Consider the following 22,328-nt stretch of genomic DNA (forward strand, 5'->3'; position numbering starts at 1 on the left):
AGAGCGCTAGCCTTGAGCTGAAGAGCTGAGGGACAGTGCCCAGGCCCAGAGTTCAGGCCCCATGACTGGACCCCCCCCCCAAAAAAAAAGAATGAATCTTCTGTCTGCCCAGTTGTGAAGAAGGGAAAAGAAATTTCATGGCCAGGCTCCAGTGGCTCACACCTGTAATCCTAGCTACTGGCTGAGTGAAGCCAGTCCAGGCAGAAAAAACTATGAGACTCTTCATCTTCAGTTAACCACCAGGAAACTGGGAGTGGCACTGTAGCTCTAAGTGGTAGAGTGCTACCCTTCAGCAAAAATGCTCAGGGACAGTGCCCAGGCCCTGAGTTCAAGCCCATGACCAAAAAGAAAAAAAAAAGAAATTTATGCTAATTTTTCTATTACACTTCATATTGCAAAAGTTGTAGCACAATGTGTACTGAGCACTTAGCTAAGAAGGAAAAGACATTAAATTTGTGTATTATATATAAGAATATATATGAAAAACATGTAACTGGGAGAGAGTGAGGGAAAGGGCGATGCTGTCCAAAAAGACATGGACTCATTACCTGACTTATGTAACTATAATCCTTCTGTACATTACCTTTATACTAACAATTACAAATTTTAAATAAAAATAAACAGATATAGAGAGGGAGGAAGAGAGAAAGAGAGAAGGCATGAGAAGTGGGAAGAGGAGGAGATGACAAAGGGAGATACAGTAGTGGTTACAGCTATCCACTAGGGGTCTTGAACTGTATCCCCTGCTGATAGAGAGGTGTGATGTACTTTAATAGTGTTTATTCTAGTTTCCTGATTTAAGAAAACTCAAAACTATTCTTCTAGCAACCCCCCCAAACATTTATGATTGTAATACTGATTTAATGATTTATATATTCATGTTAGCTAATTTGCTTCTAGTTTTTTTTAATTTGAAGTAATGTGAAATATAAGATGATATTTATGATTAACGTTTTCATTTAACAGGTTTCTGATCTGTTTAAAAACATCTTTTAAAACTGGGTATATTCTAAAAATAAAAAGTTATACTGAGCACTGGACTTAATTAGGTAAAGTGTATTTAGCATTAGCACTATTACCAAGTAATTTAATAATATCAAGCAAGTCTGTTAAATTTTTTGGAACTCAGTTCATTATCTGCAAATATAAAGAGTTTTTAACTATATAAAACCTAAATATTCCTTCTAGATTTTTTTTTTGTCAGTCGTGGGGCCTGAACTCTGGGCCTGGGTGCTGTCCCTCAGCTCTTCAGCTCAAGGCTAGTGCTGTACCACTTGAGCCACAGCACCACTTCCTTTTCTGTTTATGGGTGCTGAGGAAACGAACCCAGGGCCTCATGCATGCTAGGCAAGCATTCTCCTTTGGGCCAGCTTCCCAGCCCTTCCTTCTAGATTTAAAATATACTAATATTTACTTGGCTAATATCGAATGCAATCCACTTTTCTCTTTAGAGTTTTTGAAAAAGATGAACATGTGCTTGTATTGAACAACCCTCCACAAAGCAGTCAATTATTTCTTCCCTATGAAACTCAGAAATTACTAAGACCAATAAAGATACATTCTTCAAGACCAAGAGTTACAGGTACAGAATTGTTTCTTATTTAAAAACTTTATTTTCCTTTGCAAACACTGAAGAAATCAAAATGACTTTTAGTTATCATTTGGTATAAGCAAGAAAACAGTTCTGGGATCTGTAGACTCAGGAAAGTACTATTGTGAATACTTCTGAGAGCAAATAAGATCTGAACTTCACATCTGTCTTTTTTTTAGAAAGAAATTATTTTCATGATACATTAAAATGAGTCAATAATTGTATATGAAAATTAAGGGAAGGAGTGGGTTGAAGTGTGAGGAAGGGGATGAGAATATTGAAGGGGATGATCAAGATGAACATTGTATTAATGGGCTTAGTGGTAGCGTGCTTGCCTAGCATGCATGAAGTCCTGGGTTCAATTTTTTAGTAGCACATACACAGAAAAAGCTGGAAGTGTCTCTGTGGCTCAAGTGGTAGAGTGCTAGCCTTGTGCTAGCCTTGAGCAAAAGAAGCTCAGGGACAGGTCCTAGGCCCTGAGTTTATGCCCCAGGAAAAAAAATGCATTGTATTCATAAACTGATCTGTTAAATGGCATCTTCTTTGTGCAATGACTTAAAGACAATGAAGAAATTTTGAAAGTGTTCTGGTTTGATAGCAGTCAGAGGAGGAAAAATAAATATATACATTTTAGTTGAGATATTGTATATTATCAGTATGTGTGATTTAAGTGGGAGTTAATACTATTAACTTGTGTTAATAGTATTTGTAACTTGGTCACCAAAGTATGAGAATCATATTTCATTCCAGTTGGTCTCCAGATTAGATGAACTACATTGTGTTAGACTGACTACATTAGCTGTTTTATTTGTTCCATATCATTAGTATCACTACTCTTATCTTCTTTGGTTATTCATTAAAATGATATAGTTTTTTTCACTTAGTCTTTTCACACTAATCGTTATAATAACTAATATATATTTAATGAATTAAGAGTTTTAAATAATTTTAACTCTGAATCTTAGATACTCATTTAGACCTGATTTTATTTTTTTAAACATTTTTTATTATTATATCTTGAAGTAGTTGTACAAAGAAGTTCCCATTCTACAAAACAGTATATGAATACAAAGTGTCTGACAACATTGTCACCTATCACTCCTAACCCATCCCTTTTCTCACTTTTCTTTTAAAATTGAGATTAGATTACATAAATTTCACATATTTCACAGAATAGAGGAATAGTGATACTTAGTTAAAGACACAAATACATTTTAACCTTCACAAGGCAAATTGTCATTACCATGGTCTATAAAGTTTGTGAATTCTATGAGCTTTGACAATACAAATTATTTCTTCCACATTGGGTGATGTTTAGATTTCTTTCCTTTTGCTTAGTGTAGGCTGTTCCCTCTTTCCCTCTTATTCCTCCCTTCCCATCACTGTCTTTGGGTTGCTTAGTTCTTTTACTTCTATGTCCAATGCAGCTGATGGTCCCCTTTGTTGTATGTTGTTCCGTTTCCCACTTATTCTGTGTCTTCCTCCTGGCTTCCCTCCGTTGCGTGCATATATCTACCATATATATGGTCAAGAACATGGAGTCATTTAGTAATGATATGACAAAATGGGTGGCTGCCTTTTGTTTCTTGAGTCTTGTTTACTTTGCCATATCTTCTTGTATTTTGGCTTTAGCATCCACGTATCAGGGAGACCTTGTGCCATTTGTCTCTTTGTTCTTGGCTTACCTTGCTCAAAATAGTTTACTATAGTTCTATCCATTTCCCTGCAAATACCATTATGTTGTCCTTTCTAATGGCTGCGTAATATTCTATTGTATATAGGTACCTCAGTTTTTGTATCCACTTATCAGTAGTGGGGCATTTGGGTTGTTCCAAGATCTTGGCTATTGTGAACAGTGTTGCAATAAACATGGAGGTGCATGTGTCTTTGTGTACTGGTTCCTGTTGTTCAGGGTAGATGCCTCGGAGTGGTATGACTGGGTTATAAGGGAGGTCAATAGTTAGCTTTCTGAGGTACCTCCAGACTGCTTTCCAAAGTGGTTGTATTAGTATACATTCCCACCAGCAATGCAGTAGAGTCATCTTTCTCCGCATTCCCTCCAGAATTTGTCATTGGTTGAATGTAGGATGTGGGCCATTCTGACTGGGGTAAGGTGGTATCTCAGGGTTGTTTTTATTTGCATTTCTTTTACAGCCAGGGATGATGAACATTTCCTCATGTGTTTCTTTGCCATTTTTATTTCTTCTTCTGAGAAGTTTCTCTTTAGTTCCCTTGCCCATTTCATGATTGGTTTGTTAGATCTGTGAGGGGTTAGTTTCTTGAGTTCCCTGTATGTAATGGATATTAGACCCTTGTCTGATATATTGCTGGTAAATATTTTTTTCCCAAATAGTTGGCTTTCTTTCTAGTTTGGTTACTATTTCTTTATCTGTGCAGAAACTTTATTTTAAGGTAGTCCCATCTATCAAGTCTCTCTCCAATTTGTTGTGACCCTGGGACTCCGTTCAGGAAGTTCCTGCCTGTGCCTATAAGTTTAAGTATCTTTCCTACTCTGTCCTGCAGTAGTTTCAGAATATCAGGTTTGATGTTAAGGTCTTTCATCCATTTTGAGTTGATGTTAGTGCATGGTGACAGGCTAAGGTCAACTTTTAGATTTCTGCATGTGGTCATTCAGTTTTCCCAGCACCAGTAGTTGAAGAGGTTATGATTATTCCACTGTATGTCTTTGGTTCCTTTGTCAAATATCAACTGTCACATATGGGGCTTTATTTCTGGGTCCTCTAATCTGTTCCATTGGTCTTGAGGTCTCTTTTTGTGCCAGTACCAAGCTGCCTTTGTTATTATGGCTCTATAGTAGAGCTTGAAATTCAGTATCGTGATCCTTCCTGCATTCTTTCTTTTGCCTAGAATTGCTTTGGCTATTCTAGGTCTTGTTGTTCCATATGAATTTTTGGACTGTTTTCTCTATTTCAGTAAAGTACATCATTGGGATTTTAATGGGAATTGCATTGAATGTTTATATCAATTTTGGCAGTATGACTATTTTTACTATGTTCTATCTATCCAGGAACATGGGAGGTCTTTCCATTTCCTGGTATCTTCTGTGATTCCTTTTTTTAAGGGTTTTGTAGTTTTCATGAAATAGACCTTTTACATCTTTGGTTAGGTTAATTCCTAGATACTTTTTTTTTTGAGATTATTGTGAATGGGGTTTTTTCCTTGATTTCCCTTTCTGCTTGTACATTGTTGCTGTACAGAAAGGCGACTGATTTTTGTGGGTTAATTTTATATCCTGCTACTTCGTTGAAGTGGTTTATAAGCTCTAAGAGTTTGGGGATGGACCTTTTGGAATCGTTAAGATATAAAATCATGTCATCTGCAAAAAAGAGATAGTTTAACTTCTTCCTCCCCTATGCGGATCCCTTTAATGTCTTTTTCTTGCCTATTGCTCTGGCTAAGGATTCCAGAACTTTATAAAAGAGGAGTGGAGGAAGTGGGCATCCTTGCCTTGTTCCTGTTTTTAGGGGAATGGGTTGTAGTTTTAGACCTGATTTTCTAAGGTACAAATTTAGATTAAATGTTAGAGATAAAGGCTGGGGTGTAGGCTCAGTGGAAGAATGCGAGCCTAGCATCTTATTCTCACCACTAAAAATGAAGAAAGAAAAAGGGAGGGAGGAAGGGAAAAACTGGAGGAAAAGATGGAAAGGTGGTTGGAGATCATGTTTGATTCTCTTTTTTTTTTTTTGTCAGTTGTGGGGCTTGAACTCTGGGCCTGAGTGCTATCCCTCAGCTCTTCAGCTCAAGGCGAGCGCTCTACCACTTGAGCTACAGCGCCACTTCCGGTTTTCTGGTAGTTTTTATTGGAGATAGGAGTCTCACGGTCTTTCCTGCCCGGGCTGGCTTTGAACCGCGATCCTCAGATCTCAGCCTCCTGAGTAGCTAGGGTTACAGCGCCACCAGCGCCCAGCCAGAGATCATGTTTGATTCTGTCTTCCAGAATTAGATGAAGAAGATAATGCCATCAAACAGTCAAAGATTGCCAGTGCTGACTTCAGACAAAAAGAAAATGATATCCAGGTAGGTTTTATTTTTTAACAGCACAGATGTTTGCTTTCATTATATGAAATAATGAACATTCTGCATTTGGAATACAGAGGTTGAATGTCTGTTAATTAAATCTTTCATTAGTATAACCTCAGGGTCTAAAATTTTAAATTTTCTTTTTGGTTGGTTGTGGGGCTTGAACTCTGGGCCTGGGCGCTATCCCTCAGTTCTTCAGATCAAGGCGAGCACTCTACCATTTGAACCACAGTATCACTTCTGTTTTTTTATGGTTTATTTGAGATAAGAGTCTCACAGATTTCCTGCCCAGGCTGGCTTTGAATCACAATTCTCTGATTTCAGCCTCCTGAGTAGCTAGGATTACAGGCATGAGCCACCGATGCCCAGCTTAAAATATTAACATGTCAGTATTCTGAACATATACTGTAACAAGTCCATTAAAGTAAGAAAAACGGTACTTTAAAATACCAAACCCTGACATGATAACCTATACACAACTCTAGCTATTCACACACAAACAGTCAGACAAGAGGATACCAGTAGGTGAGGAACCCAAAGGCAAAACGCCCCTAAACTTTTAAAATACTACTTATTGAAAGGAATTCCAGGAAACAGAAACATGGGTTGTTTAGGTGGTGTTTGTGTGTGCTTCTTTTTTCTTTGTTTCCCCTTCTGCTTTTTTTTTGTGGGGGGGGCGGGAAATGTGGAATACAGAAAAGGAGGGAGGAAAGATGAACAAATGCAATCATGATATTCAGTATACACTAGGTGGAATATTGGAAAATGAGCTATTCACCTTGTGAGCAGGGACAGGAGGGCAAAACTGGGGAAAAGTGAAGGAAGGTGAAATTGTTCAAAAGAGAAATGTGTGTATTACCTGAATTGTGAAATGGTAATCCTTCTGTATAATACCTTAATAAAAACAATAAAATAATAAAATGCCAAGCCCTGTGCCTAGTAGACCAGAAACTTAGAAAAATCTCTGAAATAATGGCCGGGAGCTGGTAGCTCACACCTGTAATCAGGAGGCTGAGTTCAAAGCCAGCCCAGGAAGGGAAGTCTATGAGACTCTTATCTCCAATAAACCACTCCGAAAACCAGAAGTGGTGCTGTGGCTCAAGAGGTATAGTGCTCACCTTGAGCTGAAGAGCTGAGGGACAGCGCTCAGGCCCAGAGTTCAAGCCCCAGGACTGACAAAAAAAAAAATCTCTGAAATAAGAAAGAAGGATTGATTTGAAGAAGGATATTATCTCCTGGTATATGCATTTTTCACAACGGAGAGATCCAGGAACAATGATTAGGGTAATTGGTTAGGTTACTTCAGTAGACTAGTTAATCATTGTTTCTTCCATATCCATTCTGCTTTTAGTCTGGTATGAGCCGTGGGATGACTTTCTTCAGGTGGAAGCAATGAGTTTAAGTGAGAAAGACAAGTTGGTTCTTCTTGATACTTGTGAACTACAAGGAATTTACCACCAGAAAGCTAATTACTGATTTTGCACATCATTGTTTCCCTTTGTTCTCCCTGAAAACAGTCCAGAGGGAAATTTTTGATGAAAAATATAATTGTCATTCCATCAGTTCACAGTTAATAATATAACTAAGTGGTAATGGTAACTAATTAATGAAATTTAAGTCTAAGTAAATATTAAGTATAAAATCTAAAATTCTGGTACTAAAAGTCCTGATTATGTCAGTTTGAAGTGAGGAAAGAAGATAAAAGAAGAAAACAATTTATTTAAACTATTTTTGGGGTGTGTGGGATGGAGCTGGGAATGGAGACAGGGAGAATGCTTGAATAATGATTAATTTTATATGTTGGTGGAAAAATGCAAAGATTTGAACATGTGTTAAATATTTAAGGGTCATCTTCAAAAGAGAAAAGGAAGGCATAAAATTTTAAGGCAGTAAAAAAAATAAAGCAAATTAGTCAATAAGAGATAGAAGAATGGGGGAGAATAGAGCAGCTATAAAGCATTTAAATAGAAAACAAGACTAGATCTATTTCTGAGCCATAAATATGTGATTCAGTTAGTACCATCTTTAAAATATCCTTATCTTTTTCACTTAAGGCTGGCACTCTACCTCTTTAGCTAAGTAGCTAGGATTACAGGTGTGAGCCACTGGTGCCCAGCTACATATATTTTTATATTTAAAAAATTATTTTTGTTGGTTGTAGAGCTTGAACTAGGAGATGAGTACTATATCTGAGCTCTTTTGCTCAAGGCTAGTGCTCTACTACCTTGAGCCACAGCACTACTTCCAGTTTTCTGGTGATTAATTAGAGATAAATGTTTCATGGACTTTCTTGCCCTTTCTTGGTTTTTAACCATGATCCTCAGATCTCAGCCTCATGAGAAGCTAGGATTACAGGTGTGAGCCACCAGCACCCAGCTATTTCTTAAATATTAGCAAAGCACAGTGTGGTTCTGGGAAAGACAAATTGATCAATTGGCAATGTCAAAACAAAAAGCCTGTACAACAAAAGACACTAGAGTAGTTAAAATATAACAGTATGAGCCAGGCACCGGTGACTCATGCCTGTAATTCTAGCTACTCAGGAGGCTGAGATCTGAGGATAGCTGTTCAAAGCCAGCCAGGGCAAGAAAAGTCCATGAGACCCTTATCTTCAATAAACCACTCAGAAAACCAGAAGTGGCACTGTGGCTCCAGTGGTTGAGCTCCAGCCTAGAGCTGAAGAGCGGAGGGACAGTGCCCAGGCCCAGAGTTCAAGCTCCGTGACCCCAAAAAAAAACAAACATATAGTGATTCTTAAATTTTATGGAGACAATAAAAGTGAAGCTAGAAACTTTTAAACAATTTATGTTATCATTTCATTGGTCAGAACATAGTCAGAAGACTATCTCTGTCTTCAGATGTTGAGAAATACAGAGTTTATAAGAAGGCAAATAACAGAAAAGAAATGGGGTCACTGAAATAAAAAGATTCTTTCTTTCTTTCTTTATTTTCTTTTAAAAAAATTTTTTATTGTGAAAATACCGTACAGAGGGGTTACAGTTACATGGGCAAGGTAATGAGTACATTTCTTATCAAGCTTTGTTGCTTCCTCCTTTGTTTCCCCTTCCATCTCTTCCCATCTCCCACCCCCTAACACCTCTAACTCCTACCCCCCCCATATAAAGATTCTTGCCTACAGGAGTATATCTACTTTCATTTATAAGATAGCCAACATTCAAAAATCTTAGTACAACTTTGTGAGATTAAGATTTGTGTGTGTGTGTGTAATTTGTTACAACTATTTTATAGGACTGATTCACCATATTTATTAGTAATAAAATACATATACCAAGCAAGCTTACTACTTGGTTCTAAACTTTGTCAGGGAGTCATATACAAAAATGTATTGCTTAAAACATACATCAAACCAATAACTGAATTTGTTCTTTAAAGGAGACTGACACATTATAAAAGCATAATAATGATAGATTACATTACTCTGTTTAACAAAAATAAAATAGATGAACTTTGCTTTTAAAACAAAGATCCTTACATTTTGAGTCTATTAACAAAAAAAATTGGGGATTGTTCAAAATGAGTCACTCAGGAATAATGAAAGGCTTGAAACAAAGAGCTGTTTTAAACAATATTAAAGTAAAATTAAAAATGAAATCCTAGTTCTTTAATATATACATAAGAGAGAAAGTTCAGACTTTGTTTTCCTTTCCTGTATTAGATTGAGAGATTATAAAGGAAGGAAGACTATAGAAATCAGACTGGACCAGATGAGATTACATCTTTTCCAATTTTCTGGGAGGTAGAGATAAAGATTGTAGTTTGAGGCTAACCTCAGCAAAAAGTTAGCAAGACGCCATCTCAGCCACAGACGAAGTGATTAATTGTGTTCACACCCATCATCCCAGCTATGTGGGAGGTATAAGTAGGAAGACTTAGGTTTCCATTCACCTAGGCAAAAACCATGATATACTATTTGAAAAATGAAATCAAGTAATCATTTGAGAAAACATCTACTTGATTAGTCATGAATATGAACAGGATAAAAATTTTAAAGCATTACCTTAAATGTAGAAATTTTGCCCCAAATGGTTATCATATTTTTTAAAAAGATCAAATTCTAGCCTGGTGCCAGTGACCCACACCAGTAATCCTAGCTACTTAAGAGGCTGAGATCCGAGATCACAGTTCAAAGCCAGCCTGGGCAGTAAAGTCTTGAGACTATCTCCAGTTAACCACCAGAAAATTCAAGTAGCACTATGGCTCAAAGTGGTAGAGCACTAGCCTTGAGCAAAAGACCTCTGGGATAGTGCCCCCCAATGACAAAAAAAGAAAACAAAACCCATTAAATTCTGAGTCTTTTTCTGTTGCTCTTGTTAGTGTTGGGCTTGGACATCGGGACCATGTGCTTATTAGGCAGGCACTCTACCTCTTAAGTCACATCCTTTGCTTTCAGTTATTTTTAATTATTGTTATTTTTTTTGTATGTGTGTATGTGTGCTGGTCTTGGAGTTTGAACTTTGGACCTTGGGCACTGTCCCTGAGCCTTTTTGCTCAAGGCTAGCACTCTGCTACTTGAGCCACAGCTCTACTTCTGGCCTTTTGGTGATTACTTGGAAATAAGAATTTCACGGATTTTCCTACCTCGACTTGCTATGAACCAAGATCCTCAGATCTCATCCTCCCAAGTGGTTAGGATTACAGGTATGAGCTACCTGCATCCAGCTGTTTTTATTATTATTATAAGATAGTCTTCCATTTTTGCCTGGGGCCAGGCTGTAGCTTGAAGCTCTTACCTGTGCCTTTCATGCAGGTAAAACTACGGGCATCTGCCACCATATCCAGACTGTTGGCTGAGTTGGGTATCTTGCTAACTTTTTTGGCAGGACTGACCTCTTAGAACAATCTTTTCAATCTCTACCTCCAAGTAGGTGTAATTACAGATGTATACCACTATTCCTGGCTAGCCTGAGAGTCTCTTTTTGTTTCTTCATATTTACTTTGTTTTAAGTGTAGTAGTTTTAGTAAATATTTGTAGTTGTTGATGTTGATAATGATTGATGATGATAGTGGAGTGAAATGTTAATCTGGGACAGCTCTGAGCAGTTTATGGCATATGCTTATTGTTTTATATAGCCAATTATAATGCTTAATTTCTTGCAGGTATTTAATGACTCTGCTATGAGTGATATTACAGCTATTAAAAGTTCACAAAATTCTTTGCAATTCAGGTAACTTTTTAAAATAAAATTCTTGGGGACCAGGGATGTATCTCAGTGGTAGAGTAACACAGAAAGAGAAGGAAGGAAGGAAGGAAGGGAGGGAGGGAGGGAGGGAGGGAGGGAGGGAAGAAGGGAAAGGGGGAAAGAGGGAGGAAAGGGAGGAGAAAGGCAAAGGGGAATAGCAAGGGAAAAGGCAGGAAGAATGCAGAAGAAAAAGGAAAGGGAAAGAAAGGGAGGGAGAGGAAGGAAAGGAAGGGGAGGGGAGGGAAGGAATGGCTAATAAATACCAACTAAGGAAATAATATAAAGTTATGCTTATTGTATTTTAGATTAAATTTACAGAAAAAAGCAAGCTGTAATCAGTGGTTTGAAAAAGAAAATACAGGCATTTCAGGTATTTGCTTTTTATATTTTTCCTAAGTAAAAGTAACTATATATATGTATACATATTATTCAAATAAAGTATTTGGATATTTTTATCTTTGGTAATTGCCCACACAGGCCAAGCATTAAAGTACATGTTCTTCTAAATGCATTTCCTTGTAGGAAGTTTGGAAAACAAAAATCTAAAAGAAACAAGTATACCATCACATAGACATAGCTGATGCCCATACTTACTTGTGCATATTTTTAGTCTATACATATTTTTTCATCCTAAATTTGAATCATGTCTCATGTAATTTTACATCCTTTGTGTCCCTACTTGATACACTATTGAGCTTGTTTCTCTAGGTCATTGGTTTTATTTGGAATAACTGTATAATGGTCTGTTGTGTGAATACACCATAATTTATTTAGCCATTTTCTCACATTAAATATTTGGTTGTTTCTAGAATTTTTTGCTATTATAAATAATACTATATTCTTTTGCACTAATGTTTTACCATCTTGGGCTGTTTTCTCTGGATAAAATCATAGAGGGCTCATAGAATATATGTGTGTATTTGTTATCCTCAAATCAGCTAGCTATTGGGATTTTGACACATCTTTGAAAATACTTTTTTCTGTATCTCATATGTACACCTATATGGCATATGTCTATATGTATATAAATACCTGTAAGAATATGTATATGTGTCATATATTATACGTATTTGGAAATGCATTAATACATAAAATTATCCCACACATTATTCTATGTAAATATCTTCAAGTCTCGTTTGATTATGGACTCTTATTTTGGAAATACCTCATTCTGAAAGCATGAGAATATTGTAGATATATGCATTTTCAGAATGGTCAGTTTTTTTGTTTCTAGTACTAGAACTTGAACTTAAGGCTTCCAACTCTTACTTGGCTTTTTTGCTCAAGTTTAGCACTTTATCACTTGAGCCATACCTCCACTTCTGGCTTTTTGGGAGGCAGATTGGAGGTAAATCTCATAGATGTTTTTGACTGGACTGACTTCAAACCATGAACATCAGATCCTGCCTAACTAGGATTACAGATATGAGCCACAAGTACTTGACAGAATGGTCATAATGTATCAATATTTTTTATGGGATTCATCCAAAAAACCATGCTTTTTCCACAAAGATAAATAGTCTCCCTACATTTTTCTCTGTAAGATGTATATTCGTAACTAGATGTTTATATCCTTTCTATATGCCAAGCTGAAAGTACTAGACAGGAGCAATATCTAATATCTAGGAACAATACATCCTTGAAATAAAACGTTGGAAATGTATATAAATGACATAGTTTTCCCTGTTGTTGAACACGTGTGATGAAGACATAATTATTTTGGAAAATAAAAAGATAACTTTTAGCAACCTCTATACCCACAATGTGATGAAATACATGGAGAAAAGTGATAATTGTGACTCAAAATACAAAGCTTTTCGAAAAATCACATAGAGAAACAGATGCATGACTTCAGTATGGAAAGGATTTTTAGAATCCTTTGAAGTTTAAAAAAATTTCATCATTAAGTAATTGTAGAAAGACTTTACATAGCCATAAGTCAGGTTATGAGTATAATGAATTTTAGTCAATGTCACCCTTCCCTTTGTCCCCCCCAGTTTTTCCTCTCCTAATCCTTTGAAGTTTTTTTAAGGATTTTTAAATAATTAAAAAGCCTAATTATAAAAGAAAATTTAACTATATTAAAATTAAGAATTTTTTAAATCAAAAGATACCATAAAGAATAGAAGGTGAGTCATCATGCCAAAAGACATGCAGTATATAAAACTGTCAAAAAGAGTAATTTAGCCGGGTGTCAGTGGCTGACGCTTGTAATCCTACTCAGGAGGCTGAGATTTGAGGATCATGGTTCAAAGCCAGTCCAGGCAGGAAAGTCCGTGAGACTTTTATCTCCAATAAACCACTCTGAAACCCAGAAGTGGCACTGTGGTTCAAATGATAGAGTGCTTACCTTGAGCTGAAGAGCTAAGGGATAGGCGCCCAGGCTCAGAGTTCAAGCCTCACAACTGGTGTAGTCCACACGATGTGAAAGAACTATTAATCAAGAAAAAAAAAACACATTTTCATTTCGGCAGCTCATAGACTAAATTTGGTATGATACAGAGAAGATTAGCATAGCTCCTGTCTAAAAGTTTCGCACATTCATGAAGCATTCCATATAAGAAAAGAAGGAAAAGACAACCCAATTTGAAGTGATATGTAAAATATGTGAATAAGCACTTTAAAAAGAGCAATTTGTGTGGCAAATAAACATGAAAAGATGCTCAGCAACTCATGGAACTGTAAAAACTACAGTGAGATGTTCTTACACATCTCTAGATTAGTAAAATTCAAAAGTGTGACCACATTAAGTATTAAAAAGTAATGCTGCTGAGAATGTAGGACAATAGGGAACTGTCCTTTAGAAACAACTATATAATTGAAACCATACCTAAATTATAATTGAACTTAATAGTTTATCTGGTGGGATTAAATGATTTCTAGAATGGCTAGTTGTCAGAACAAAAACTGACACACCTCTCTGGTCTTAGAATATAGACATAATGTATACTTCCTAATTCTACCTATTCTATTCTTAAGTACATATTTAGAGAAATATAGCTAAATACATACAAGGATGTATCTAAGAGAATGTTACAATATTGTAATAACTTTAAAAGAGAAACATAAAAAATGCTCAGTTGCATAAGAATGCATAGATAGCATATGAATGACAAAATACTTAAGAATGAGAAAATTATGTTTATATTCAACAATATATTTAAATTCAGCAATATGTTTATAGTGATCAATTTTACATGCATATTGCTAAATAAAGCAAAGCGATAATAGCATATGATACTATTCCATTTGACATTTTAAAACAGGAAAAAATTATTTTTATGGTTTATCATATACAAGTTAGGAAATGAGTATCACAAAAGTCAGAGTAGGGATTACTTTTTTTTTTTGTCAGTCCTAGAACTTGAACTCAGGGCCTGGGCACTGTGCCTGAGCTGCTTTTTGCTCAAGGCTAGCACTCTATCACTTGAACCACAGCACCACTTCCAGCTTTTTCTGTGTATGTGGTACTGAGGAATTGAACCCACGGCTTCTTGCACGCTAGGCAAGCACTCTACCACTAGGCCACATTTCCTGCCCTAGGATTACTTCTGAGGAAGGAGAATATGGAGAATATGAGACTTTTTGTAAAAGTGTTCATGATGCTTGATTTCCTCAACTTAGTGGTGGCCACATGAGTGTTTTTACAATTTTGTTTGTTAAACTATAAATATTATGTTTTGTTCTTTTATTTGTATTTATTGTGTTGGGTCATATAAAATTGCAAGTTAAACTTCATACCTTCATACACCTAGACTAATATTTTATTTTACAATAAAATTGAAAAAGAGTAATAGTTTTTTTCTTATATAACAGATGCAGAATGTGGAGATAAAGGGATGGTAAGACAATTGAGAGAATCAAGCTGTACTTCTTCACAAGTAAGTCAGATGTTTGATTTCTGATTTCTAAGAAAAACATTCTAATTTTATATTCCATTTCCATTTTTTTTCAGGGTGGTAGTGGGGCTTGAGCTCTGGGCCGGGGCACTGTCTCTAAGCTTTTTAGCTCAAGGCTAGCACTCTACCACTTGAGCCACAGCGCCACTTCCGGCTTTTTATGTTTATGTGGTGCTGAGGAATCAAACCCAGGGCCTTATGCAAGTGAGGCAAGCACTCTACCACTGCTCTACCTTCCCAGCCCTTATACTCTGTTTCCATTTTAAGCTTACATTTAGTACAATGAAATTTACATGAGCTGTTATTTGGTTGATCATCAGAATTCTGGAGAGATACAGATTCTATTTTTCAGATTCAAAAATGCAGCCACAGAGGTTTACATTAAAAATACAAAAATTATCATTAATAAGTGATGATATATTGATATAACATAATTGAAAGAAAAATTGTTTAATAAGACTAAATTATTTGCTACTACAATTCAAGACCAGTTGTTGCTGTAAAAGTATATTGAAAAAGTATTTTTGAATATTAGAAAACATTAATCATAACACATTTTAACAATGTATATCAACTTTACCATAGCTAATAAGGGTTAAAATAAGGGCAATTACATAACACAATTTTGCTGTAAGGAAATTCAGGTAAAATGTACATTTAATTTTTTTAACAAACCCAAATTATTTCTGTAAAAGAATTTGTTGTAATGAGTATGTATCTAAGGAATAACATCTCTGGCCTACAAAACCATAAACAGGAAAATTAGTATTTAGGTTCTCAATATTTATAGAAAAGGTAAAGAAGCCGGGCGCTGGTGGCTCATACCTGTAATCCTAACTACTCAGGAAGCTGAGATCTAAGGATTGCGGTTCAAAGCCAGCCTGAGCAGGAAAGTCTGTGAGACACTTATCTCCAATAAACCACTCAGAAAACCATAAGTGGTGCTGTGGCTCAATGATAGAGTGCTAGCCTTGAGCTGAAGAGCTGAGGGACAATGCCAGGCCCAGAGTTCAAGCCCCATGACTGACGAGAGAGAGAGAGAGAGAGAGAGAGAGAGGGGGGGGGGAGAGAGAGAGAGAGAGAGAGAGAGAGAGAGAGAATAGCAAAAAAAAGGACAGGAACATAATTTGTGTTAACATCTTCCTGTTAACAGTTATATGAAATAATAGCTGTCTGATATAACCAACTATGAAGATAAAAGATTTGTCTTGGTTCACAGTTTAGAGGTGCAGTCCCTGATCATTGCTTTGGGCCTGTGGCAGCACACTACCTCACATCATGGCTAGGAAGTGGAAAAAAAGAGGAAGTGACTAAGGTCTCATAATCCCCTTCCAAGGCATACTTCTTCCTGCCCCCCAATGACCTAAAGATAATCTTAATTAGAATTTGCAAATAGTTCCAAGCTGGGACACAAGCCTTTAACATGGGTCTTTGAAGAAGAACATTTCAGATTCAGACTATAACATGAACCAAGTGAAAGCAAAATTCTTAAATACAAGTTAATAGACAATTTTTCCAGAGTACAATGTTGTAATTTTAAAGAAAATTACTCTTAAATACTTTCTTCAATTTCAATATGATCAGTTTGTCACTGACTTTTTTTTTTTAGGTAGGAGTAAGGAAGATAGGAGCCAGGAAGAAGAGAAAAATAATTAAAATAACTAGCTTTTTAATTTTTTGAATATATAGTACCAGTTTACTGTTTTTTTATTTACTTATTTTATCTGTGAAATGATAACAATTTGTTGATTTCCTACTTTGTACATTTTATGTCATTTTATTAATATAATAACGTTTATTACTAAAGTTTTCTGTTACTTTGAATTTGCAGGCTACATGTACAGAACACTTTGGAAAGTCAATAGAAAATACTAGTGACAAAGTAGAAGAAAGGGCTGAAATTTTTTCACGAAATCCTGAAACTCCTATATTTTTAAGAACTGAAGCTGTGAAGACACCTGAATCTTTGGAGAAAATACAGTTTCCAAAAAGTCCCTTGTTTGAAATGTAGGGTTTTAAATACTATTTATAATTAAATTATCTCTTCATTGACATATAAATATTGTAAGGGGTTTATTATGAAATGTTTCAGAAATGAAAAGGAAGAGAGGCTAGTATAATGGAACTCCATATATTCATTCCTCTGAACACTTCTTAAATGTTTTAGTGATTTGTTTCATAAAAAAGCCATTTTTCCTCAGTCATTTATTTAGCTGAAGATATGTAGATTCTGAGTATTTATTCCATATGGTAGTATATAGATATAAGATTTTCCAAAGGTTGAGAAAATTATGAAAAAATTACAAAGGTCAAACTAAAGAGCTACTGTCATTTATGGTAGATTGTAGTCTTAATATTCATTAATGTTCTAGCAGTTATTTTTCCATGTGTTGTTTTGTCTAAAGCAAGAACTGCCATTCTGTTACATAACTTCTTTGGGCATAAATATCTCTCTAACATGAATATTTAATTATAAAATACAGATTTGTGATTAGCAGCCAAGAAAGTAGTGCTGCAATTAACCTTTATATTTAATTCAGTCTCTTCTTTAACATTGAACCATGAGGTTCTTCTAAGACACATGTCAAATAGACTACTTCATCAGGAATCATCCACCTGTGGTCTGTATCTGTATTTTGAACTACTAGTAAGAGTTTTATGTATGAATATTATGGTGTGTTGACTTAAGCACAGCATGTTCAAAGTAGAAGTCATCAAATTTGAAAACTGGGAAATATCAAATACTAATATCAAAACTGGGAAATATCAAAGCCTCTCTCCATGGGTGAGAATATTACTACACACACACACACACACACACACACACACACACACACACAAAATGTATATTAGGTGGTGGAGATTGAACCCAGTGACTCATGCATGCCAAACATATTCTCTACCCTTGTGCTACAATCTCATCTCTTATGTGACAGTATATGCAAGTCACTAGGCACTTTATAAATAATGCTTATTTATAGTTCATAACAACTATTTAAATTGTAGGCATGTTATTATCTTCATTTTCTAGATGTGGGAATAGAATTTACTGATAAAACTAGTCAGTGTTATAGTTGAGATTTTTTAAACAGACAATTCTGGACATAAAATCCTTATTTTTAACTACTGTGTAATATATTATCCTGTCTAAATTTTCTCAGATCATTTTATAGTTAAACTCCTTTTAATTTTTTTTTAATTTAATTTCTGGCTTTTCTGTAAGATCTTGTGACTGGATTTTGAGATCTAAAAGATAATGCCAAGGCTAAGTGCTTGGATTTTGAATCTGAATTGTTGTAGTAAAATTTCAACTCTAGCACTTCTTTTCAGTTATCACTTAACTATTCTTGCTTCCAAATTCTTGTACTGCAAAATGAAAGTTACAGCAGTAGTAACTACCTATCTCATCGAATCATTTTGTGAAGTAAGTTATTCTTACGGAAGTACCTGGTAGAGCACTGGGCACTGGTGGCTCGTGCCTGTAATCCTGGCTACTCAGGAGACTGAGATATGAGGATCACAGTTCAAAGCCAGCCTGGGAAGGAAAGGCCATGAAACTCTTACCTCCAATAAACCACCGAAAACCAGAAGTAGAACTATGGCTCAGGTGGTAGAGCGCTAGCCTTGAGCTGAAGAGCTCAGGGACAGTGCTCAGGCCCAGAGTTCAAGCCCCAGGACCGACAAAAAACAAAAACAAAAAACAAACAAGAAAGTACCTGGTAGAATTGTGCCTGATAGTATATTCTCAGAAAGTATTCTTACCCTCATGTTGATTTTTCTATTTATTTTCCACCAAAACCATCTTTTCACCATAGGTTTGTCACTTTAGTAGCTACTCCCTACTTTTTCTACTATGCTAATTTTTACCTCTATGTTACTGCTTATGGTACTTACCATTTGCATTGTTCCACAAGAGCTTTATAATATTTTAATGACTTCTTAATTTCTCTGTAACAGAAATAGAAATACAGTGCCTGAAGATCAAACACAAAAATCTCCTGGATTTTCATTTATTACAAGTTTTGCTTCTAGATCACCAGGATTGAATTTATTTGACTCCTCTGTATTTGATTCAGAAAACTCATCAGATCAGGTAAAAGTATAAGTTTTATTTTTAAAAACTGTACACTGGGGCTGGGAAGGTGGTTCAGTGGTAGAGTGTTTGCCTTGCATATAAGCAGAGTGCTTGCACCTATAAGCAGAAAAAGCTGGAAGTGGCGCTGTGGCTCAGGTGGTAGAGCTCTAGCCTTGAGCTGAAGAGCTGAAGTACAGCACCCAGGCCCAGAGTTCAGGCCCCACGAACGACCCGCCCCCACCTCCCAAAAAATCTGAATATTAGACCTGGCATATAGATAAATGGTTGAGTGCTTGCCTAGCATTGGCGAGGCCCTGGTTTGATACCCAACACCATGAAAGTAAAACAACGCTATTAAAGTCCTCAAAATACAGATTTTTTTGGTTGGTGGTGGTTGGGCTTGAATTCAGGGCTTAGGTGCTGCTGTTCCTGAGTAGTTTTGCTCCAGGCTAGCTTTCTACCACTTTGAGCCATAGGGCCACTTCTGGTTTTTAGTGGTTAATTGGAGATAAATGTCTTGTGGGGACTTTTCTGCCAAGGTTGGCTTTGAACCACAATCCTCAGATTTCAGCCTTCTGAATAGCTAGGATTACAGGCATGAGCCATGGGCTCCTAGCTAACACAGGGAGGGTTTAATTTGTAGTTTAAAATTAATTTGATTTTATAATGAATGTGTTTAACTCCTAAGCAAACTACATATTATCAATTAGCTTAAAATGCTGTTATAAATTGGTCTTTTCAACCATATATGTGTACCTTGCACCTCTGTCATTAGTTAGTTTTAAAGGTAAGTAATTCCCTGGTCTGAAAGTTTGACTCTTATGGTAGGTTGAATATTAACTATCCTAACAACCACAAGGTCCTGAGTTCAAATCTCAGTATTACCCCCTCCCTAGAAAACAATTTCCTCCTAATATTTTTACTGTTCATTGACATAAATCATGATAGATCATTTTTGTATTTAATACGTAAATTGAAGAGTTAAGATATGCTTTTAGTGAGAGTAGAGAAATATTGTGGAGTGGTTAAAACTAGCTTAGAAGTCAGATAATAACTTGTATGCTTTGCATGTGGAATTTGAAGTAGAAAACTCTCAGTTTCCTTATCTGTAAAATGAAAATAATAATTTTATTTGTGAATATTAAATGAATTTATACATACAAAACACCTTGAAAAGTCCCAACCACTTAATAATGCTATGAAAGGAAGTTGCAATGTAATGAAAGTATTATTATTGCTCATTTAGGTATTTTTATGTGGATTAGAAGTTTTAATTGCTGTGTCCTCTTACAGTAAATGGTTGGCATATTTTTTAAAGAGATGATACAGTACTGTATCTGTATCATTGCATATCTTCACCTTTTGCTTCAGTTTTTACTTAAGTGCTAATTTGAAAAACTACTGAAGTAAATTCCTAAAAATAATGGACTAAAGAGTTACGACTAAATTCTCTTTTAAGACAATAACAACATAGATATACATAAACTTAATGGGAAATGGGCACTTTAAATAAAGAAAACTATAAAACCACTGAAAAATTATTGAATACATAGATATATAAAATATGCATGTAGGAAGAGTATGTTGTAAAAATAAATTTGTTCTCAGGTAATTGATGAATGTATTTGGAATAATAGAAAATTTATCTTTAATTTTGTTGTTTTGTTTATGCAGAGGTAGAGCTAGGGAAGGAGACTGACAAAATAATGTTTCTTAGGAAAATGTTGTCAAGAATTATCAAGAAAATGTTCAAAAGTAAAACTGATAATAAAGATGGAATTGTTTTTTAAAAAATAGCAAAAGTAAAACAAACCTTAGCCAACATAGTGGCTCATGTCTATAATCCTCACTAATGGGTAATCTGAGATCAAGAGGATTGCAGTTTATGCCAGCCTAGGAGAAAAGTTAATGTGACCCTTTCCTAACCAATAAAAAGCTAGACACAGTGATAAATTATCCCAGCTTAAATAGGAAAATTCAGGCTAGCCCTGGCAAAAAATGAGACCTTACTAAAAAAAGAAACAACGAAAGAAAAAGAGCTGAGGCACATGGCTCAAGTAGTAGTATGCCTACCTAGCAGGTACAAAGCCTTGAGTTCAAACCCTGGTGTCACCAAAAAGTTTTTTTTTTTTAAGGCAAAAGAGAAGGAAAAGAATAATAGAAGATAAAAGAGCCAACATAAATAGTAAAATGATACAGAAAATTAGAACTTTATAATAATTCCATTAATGTGAATGAGTTAAATGCTCCATTAACAGAAAATTAGAACTTTATAATAATTCTATTAATATGAATGAGTTAAATGCTCCATTAAAAGATAAATATTGAACCAGGCAGTTCTGCCTCATGCTTGTAATCTTAGCTACTCAGGAGACTGAGATCCAGAAACAGTGGTCTTGAAACTAGTGATTTTGGAGACTCCATCTACCAGATAACCAGCAAAAATCCTGGGCTAGAGGAAGTGTGGTAGAGTGCCAGCTGAGCAAGCAAGCTGAGCTAATGGAAGGCCCTAAGTTCAAACCCTGTAACTGGCAAAACAAAAACAAGGAGGGGAGGTAAGGGGAGGGCCAAAGATTCTAGCATTGGATAAAACAGAATTACCTGAAGCCTGGTGGCTCACACCTATAATCCTAGCTACTCAGGAGGTTGAAATCTGAGGATGTGAGTTTGAAGTCAGCCCAGTAGAAAAAGTCTGTGAGACTCTTATCTCCAATTAACTACTAAAAAGCCAGAAGTGGAGTTGTGCTCCAAGTAGTAGAGCCCTAGTCTTGAGAAAAAAAGAAAAACTCAAAAGCTTGTTTGTTTGAAATAAGGTCTATGAAGTTCAGGCTGATCTCAAACTGGTGGTCCTCTTCCCAAGTGCTGGGATAGGCCTTATTTTAATGTAAGTAAATAAAGATAGAATGTAAATGAAGATAGAACTCTTTTTTTATGCTGGATATTGAATCTAGGTCATTATGTAGCTAGATAAGGCTTATACCACAGAATCATATACCCAGTCCTAAGACAGAACTTGTTTTAAGTGCAATTCTATGTTATATAAGAAGTATGACTTACTTTAATCTTGAATATTAGATATGCTTTATATACTGTTCTACTTATTTCACAAGTAATAGTTTGTGGGAATTATTTTCCAGTTTAATGAGCATTATTCTGCAGTAAATCTAAATCCTCCATCACAAGAAATTGGTAAGTGATTTGAAGTTTGCTACATATAAAAACATACTAATTTTCCCCCTACTTTTGTGACCCTCACTGATCTTTCCTTCCTCCTTTCACTTCCCCACCCCTTCCTTTCCCTTCCCCCCTCCCTACCCATTTCCCTCCCTCTTCTCTCCTACTCTCCAATTTCCCTCCCTTCCTTCCTTCCTTCCTTCCTTCCTTCCTTCCTTCTTTCCTTCCTTCCTTCCTTCCTTCCTTCCTTCCTTCCCCTTCCTTTCCCTCTTTGCTCTGCTTTCCTTGTCTCTGCCTTCTAGAGCCTGCTCTGACTATAAATTCTTCCCCTCCCTCTGATAGGCCAA

General features: G+C 35.9%; 1 protein-coding gene across 1 annotated transcript in view; it reads left to right on the top strand.

Annotated features, from left to right (window-relative positions):
• Nucleotides 1-22,328, top strand: part of LOC105983867 (chromosome unknown open reading frame, human C14orf39) — a 37,748-nt gene that overhangs the window by 13,791 nt on the left and 1,629 nt on the right. Inside the window, exons 8-16 of the mRNA XM_013013901.1 lie at nucleotides 754-764; nucleotides 1,452-1,582; nucleotides 5,550-5,629; nucleotides 10,751-10,818; nucleotides 11,139-11,194; nucleotides 14,650-14,714; nucleotides 16,564-16,739; nucleotides 18,684-18,825; nucleotides 21,945-21,996. Of these exons, the coding sequence (XP_012869355.1) occupies nucleotides 754-764; nucleotides 1,452-1,582; nucleotides 5,550-5,629; nucleotides 10,751-10,818; nucleotides 11,139-11,194; nucleotides 14,650-14,714; nucleotides 16,564-16,739; nucleotides 18,684-18,825; nucleotides 21,945-21,996 (781 nt within the window). The remainder of the gene's footprint in view (nucleotides 1-753; nucleotides 765-1,451; nucleotides 1,583-5,549; nucleotides 5,630-10,750; nucleotides 10,819-11,138; nucleotides 11,195-14,649; nucleotides 14,715-16,563; nucleotides 16,740-18,683; nucleotides 18,826-21,944; nucleotides 21,997-22,328) is intronic.

This window comes from Dipodomys ordii, unplaced genomic scaffold (genome assembly GCF_000151885.1).
Source record: "Dipodomys ordii isolate 6190 unplaced genomic scaffold, Dord_2.0 Scaffold2, whole genome shotgun sequence".
NCBI classification, from domain to species: domain Eukaryota; kingdom Metazoa; phylum Chordata; class Mammalia; order Rodentia; family Heteromyidae; genus Dipodomys; species Dipodomys ordii.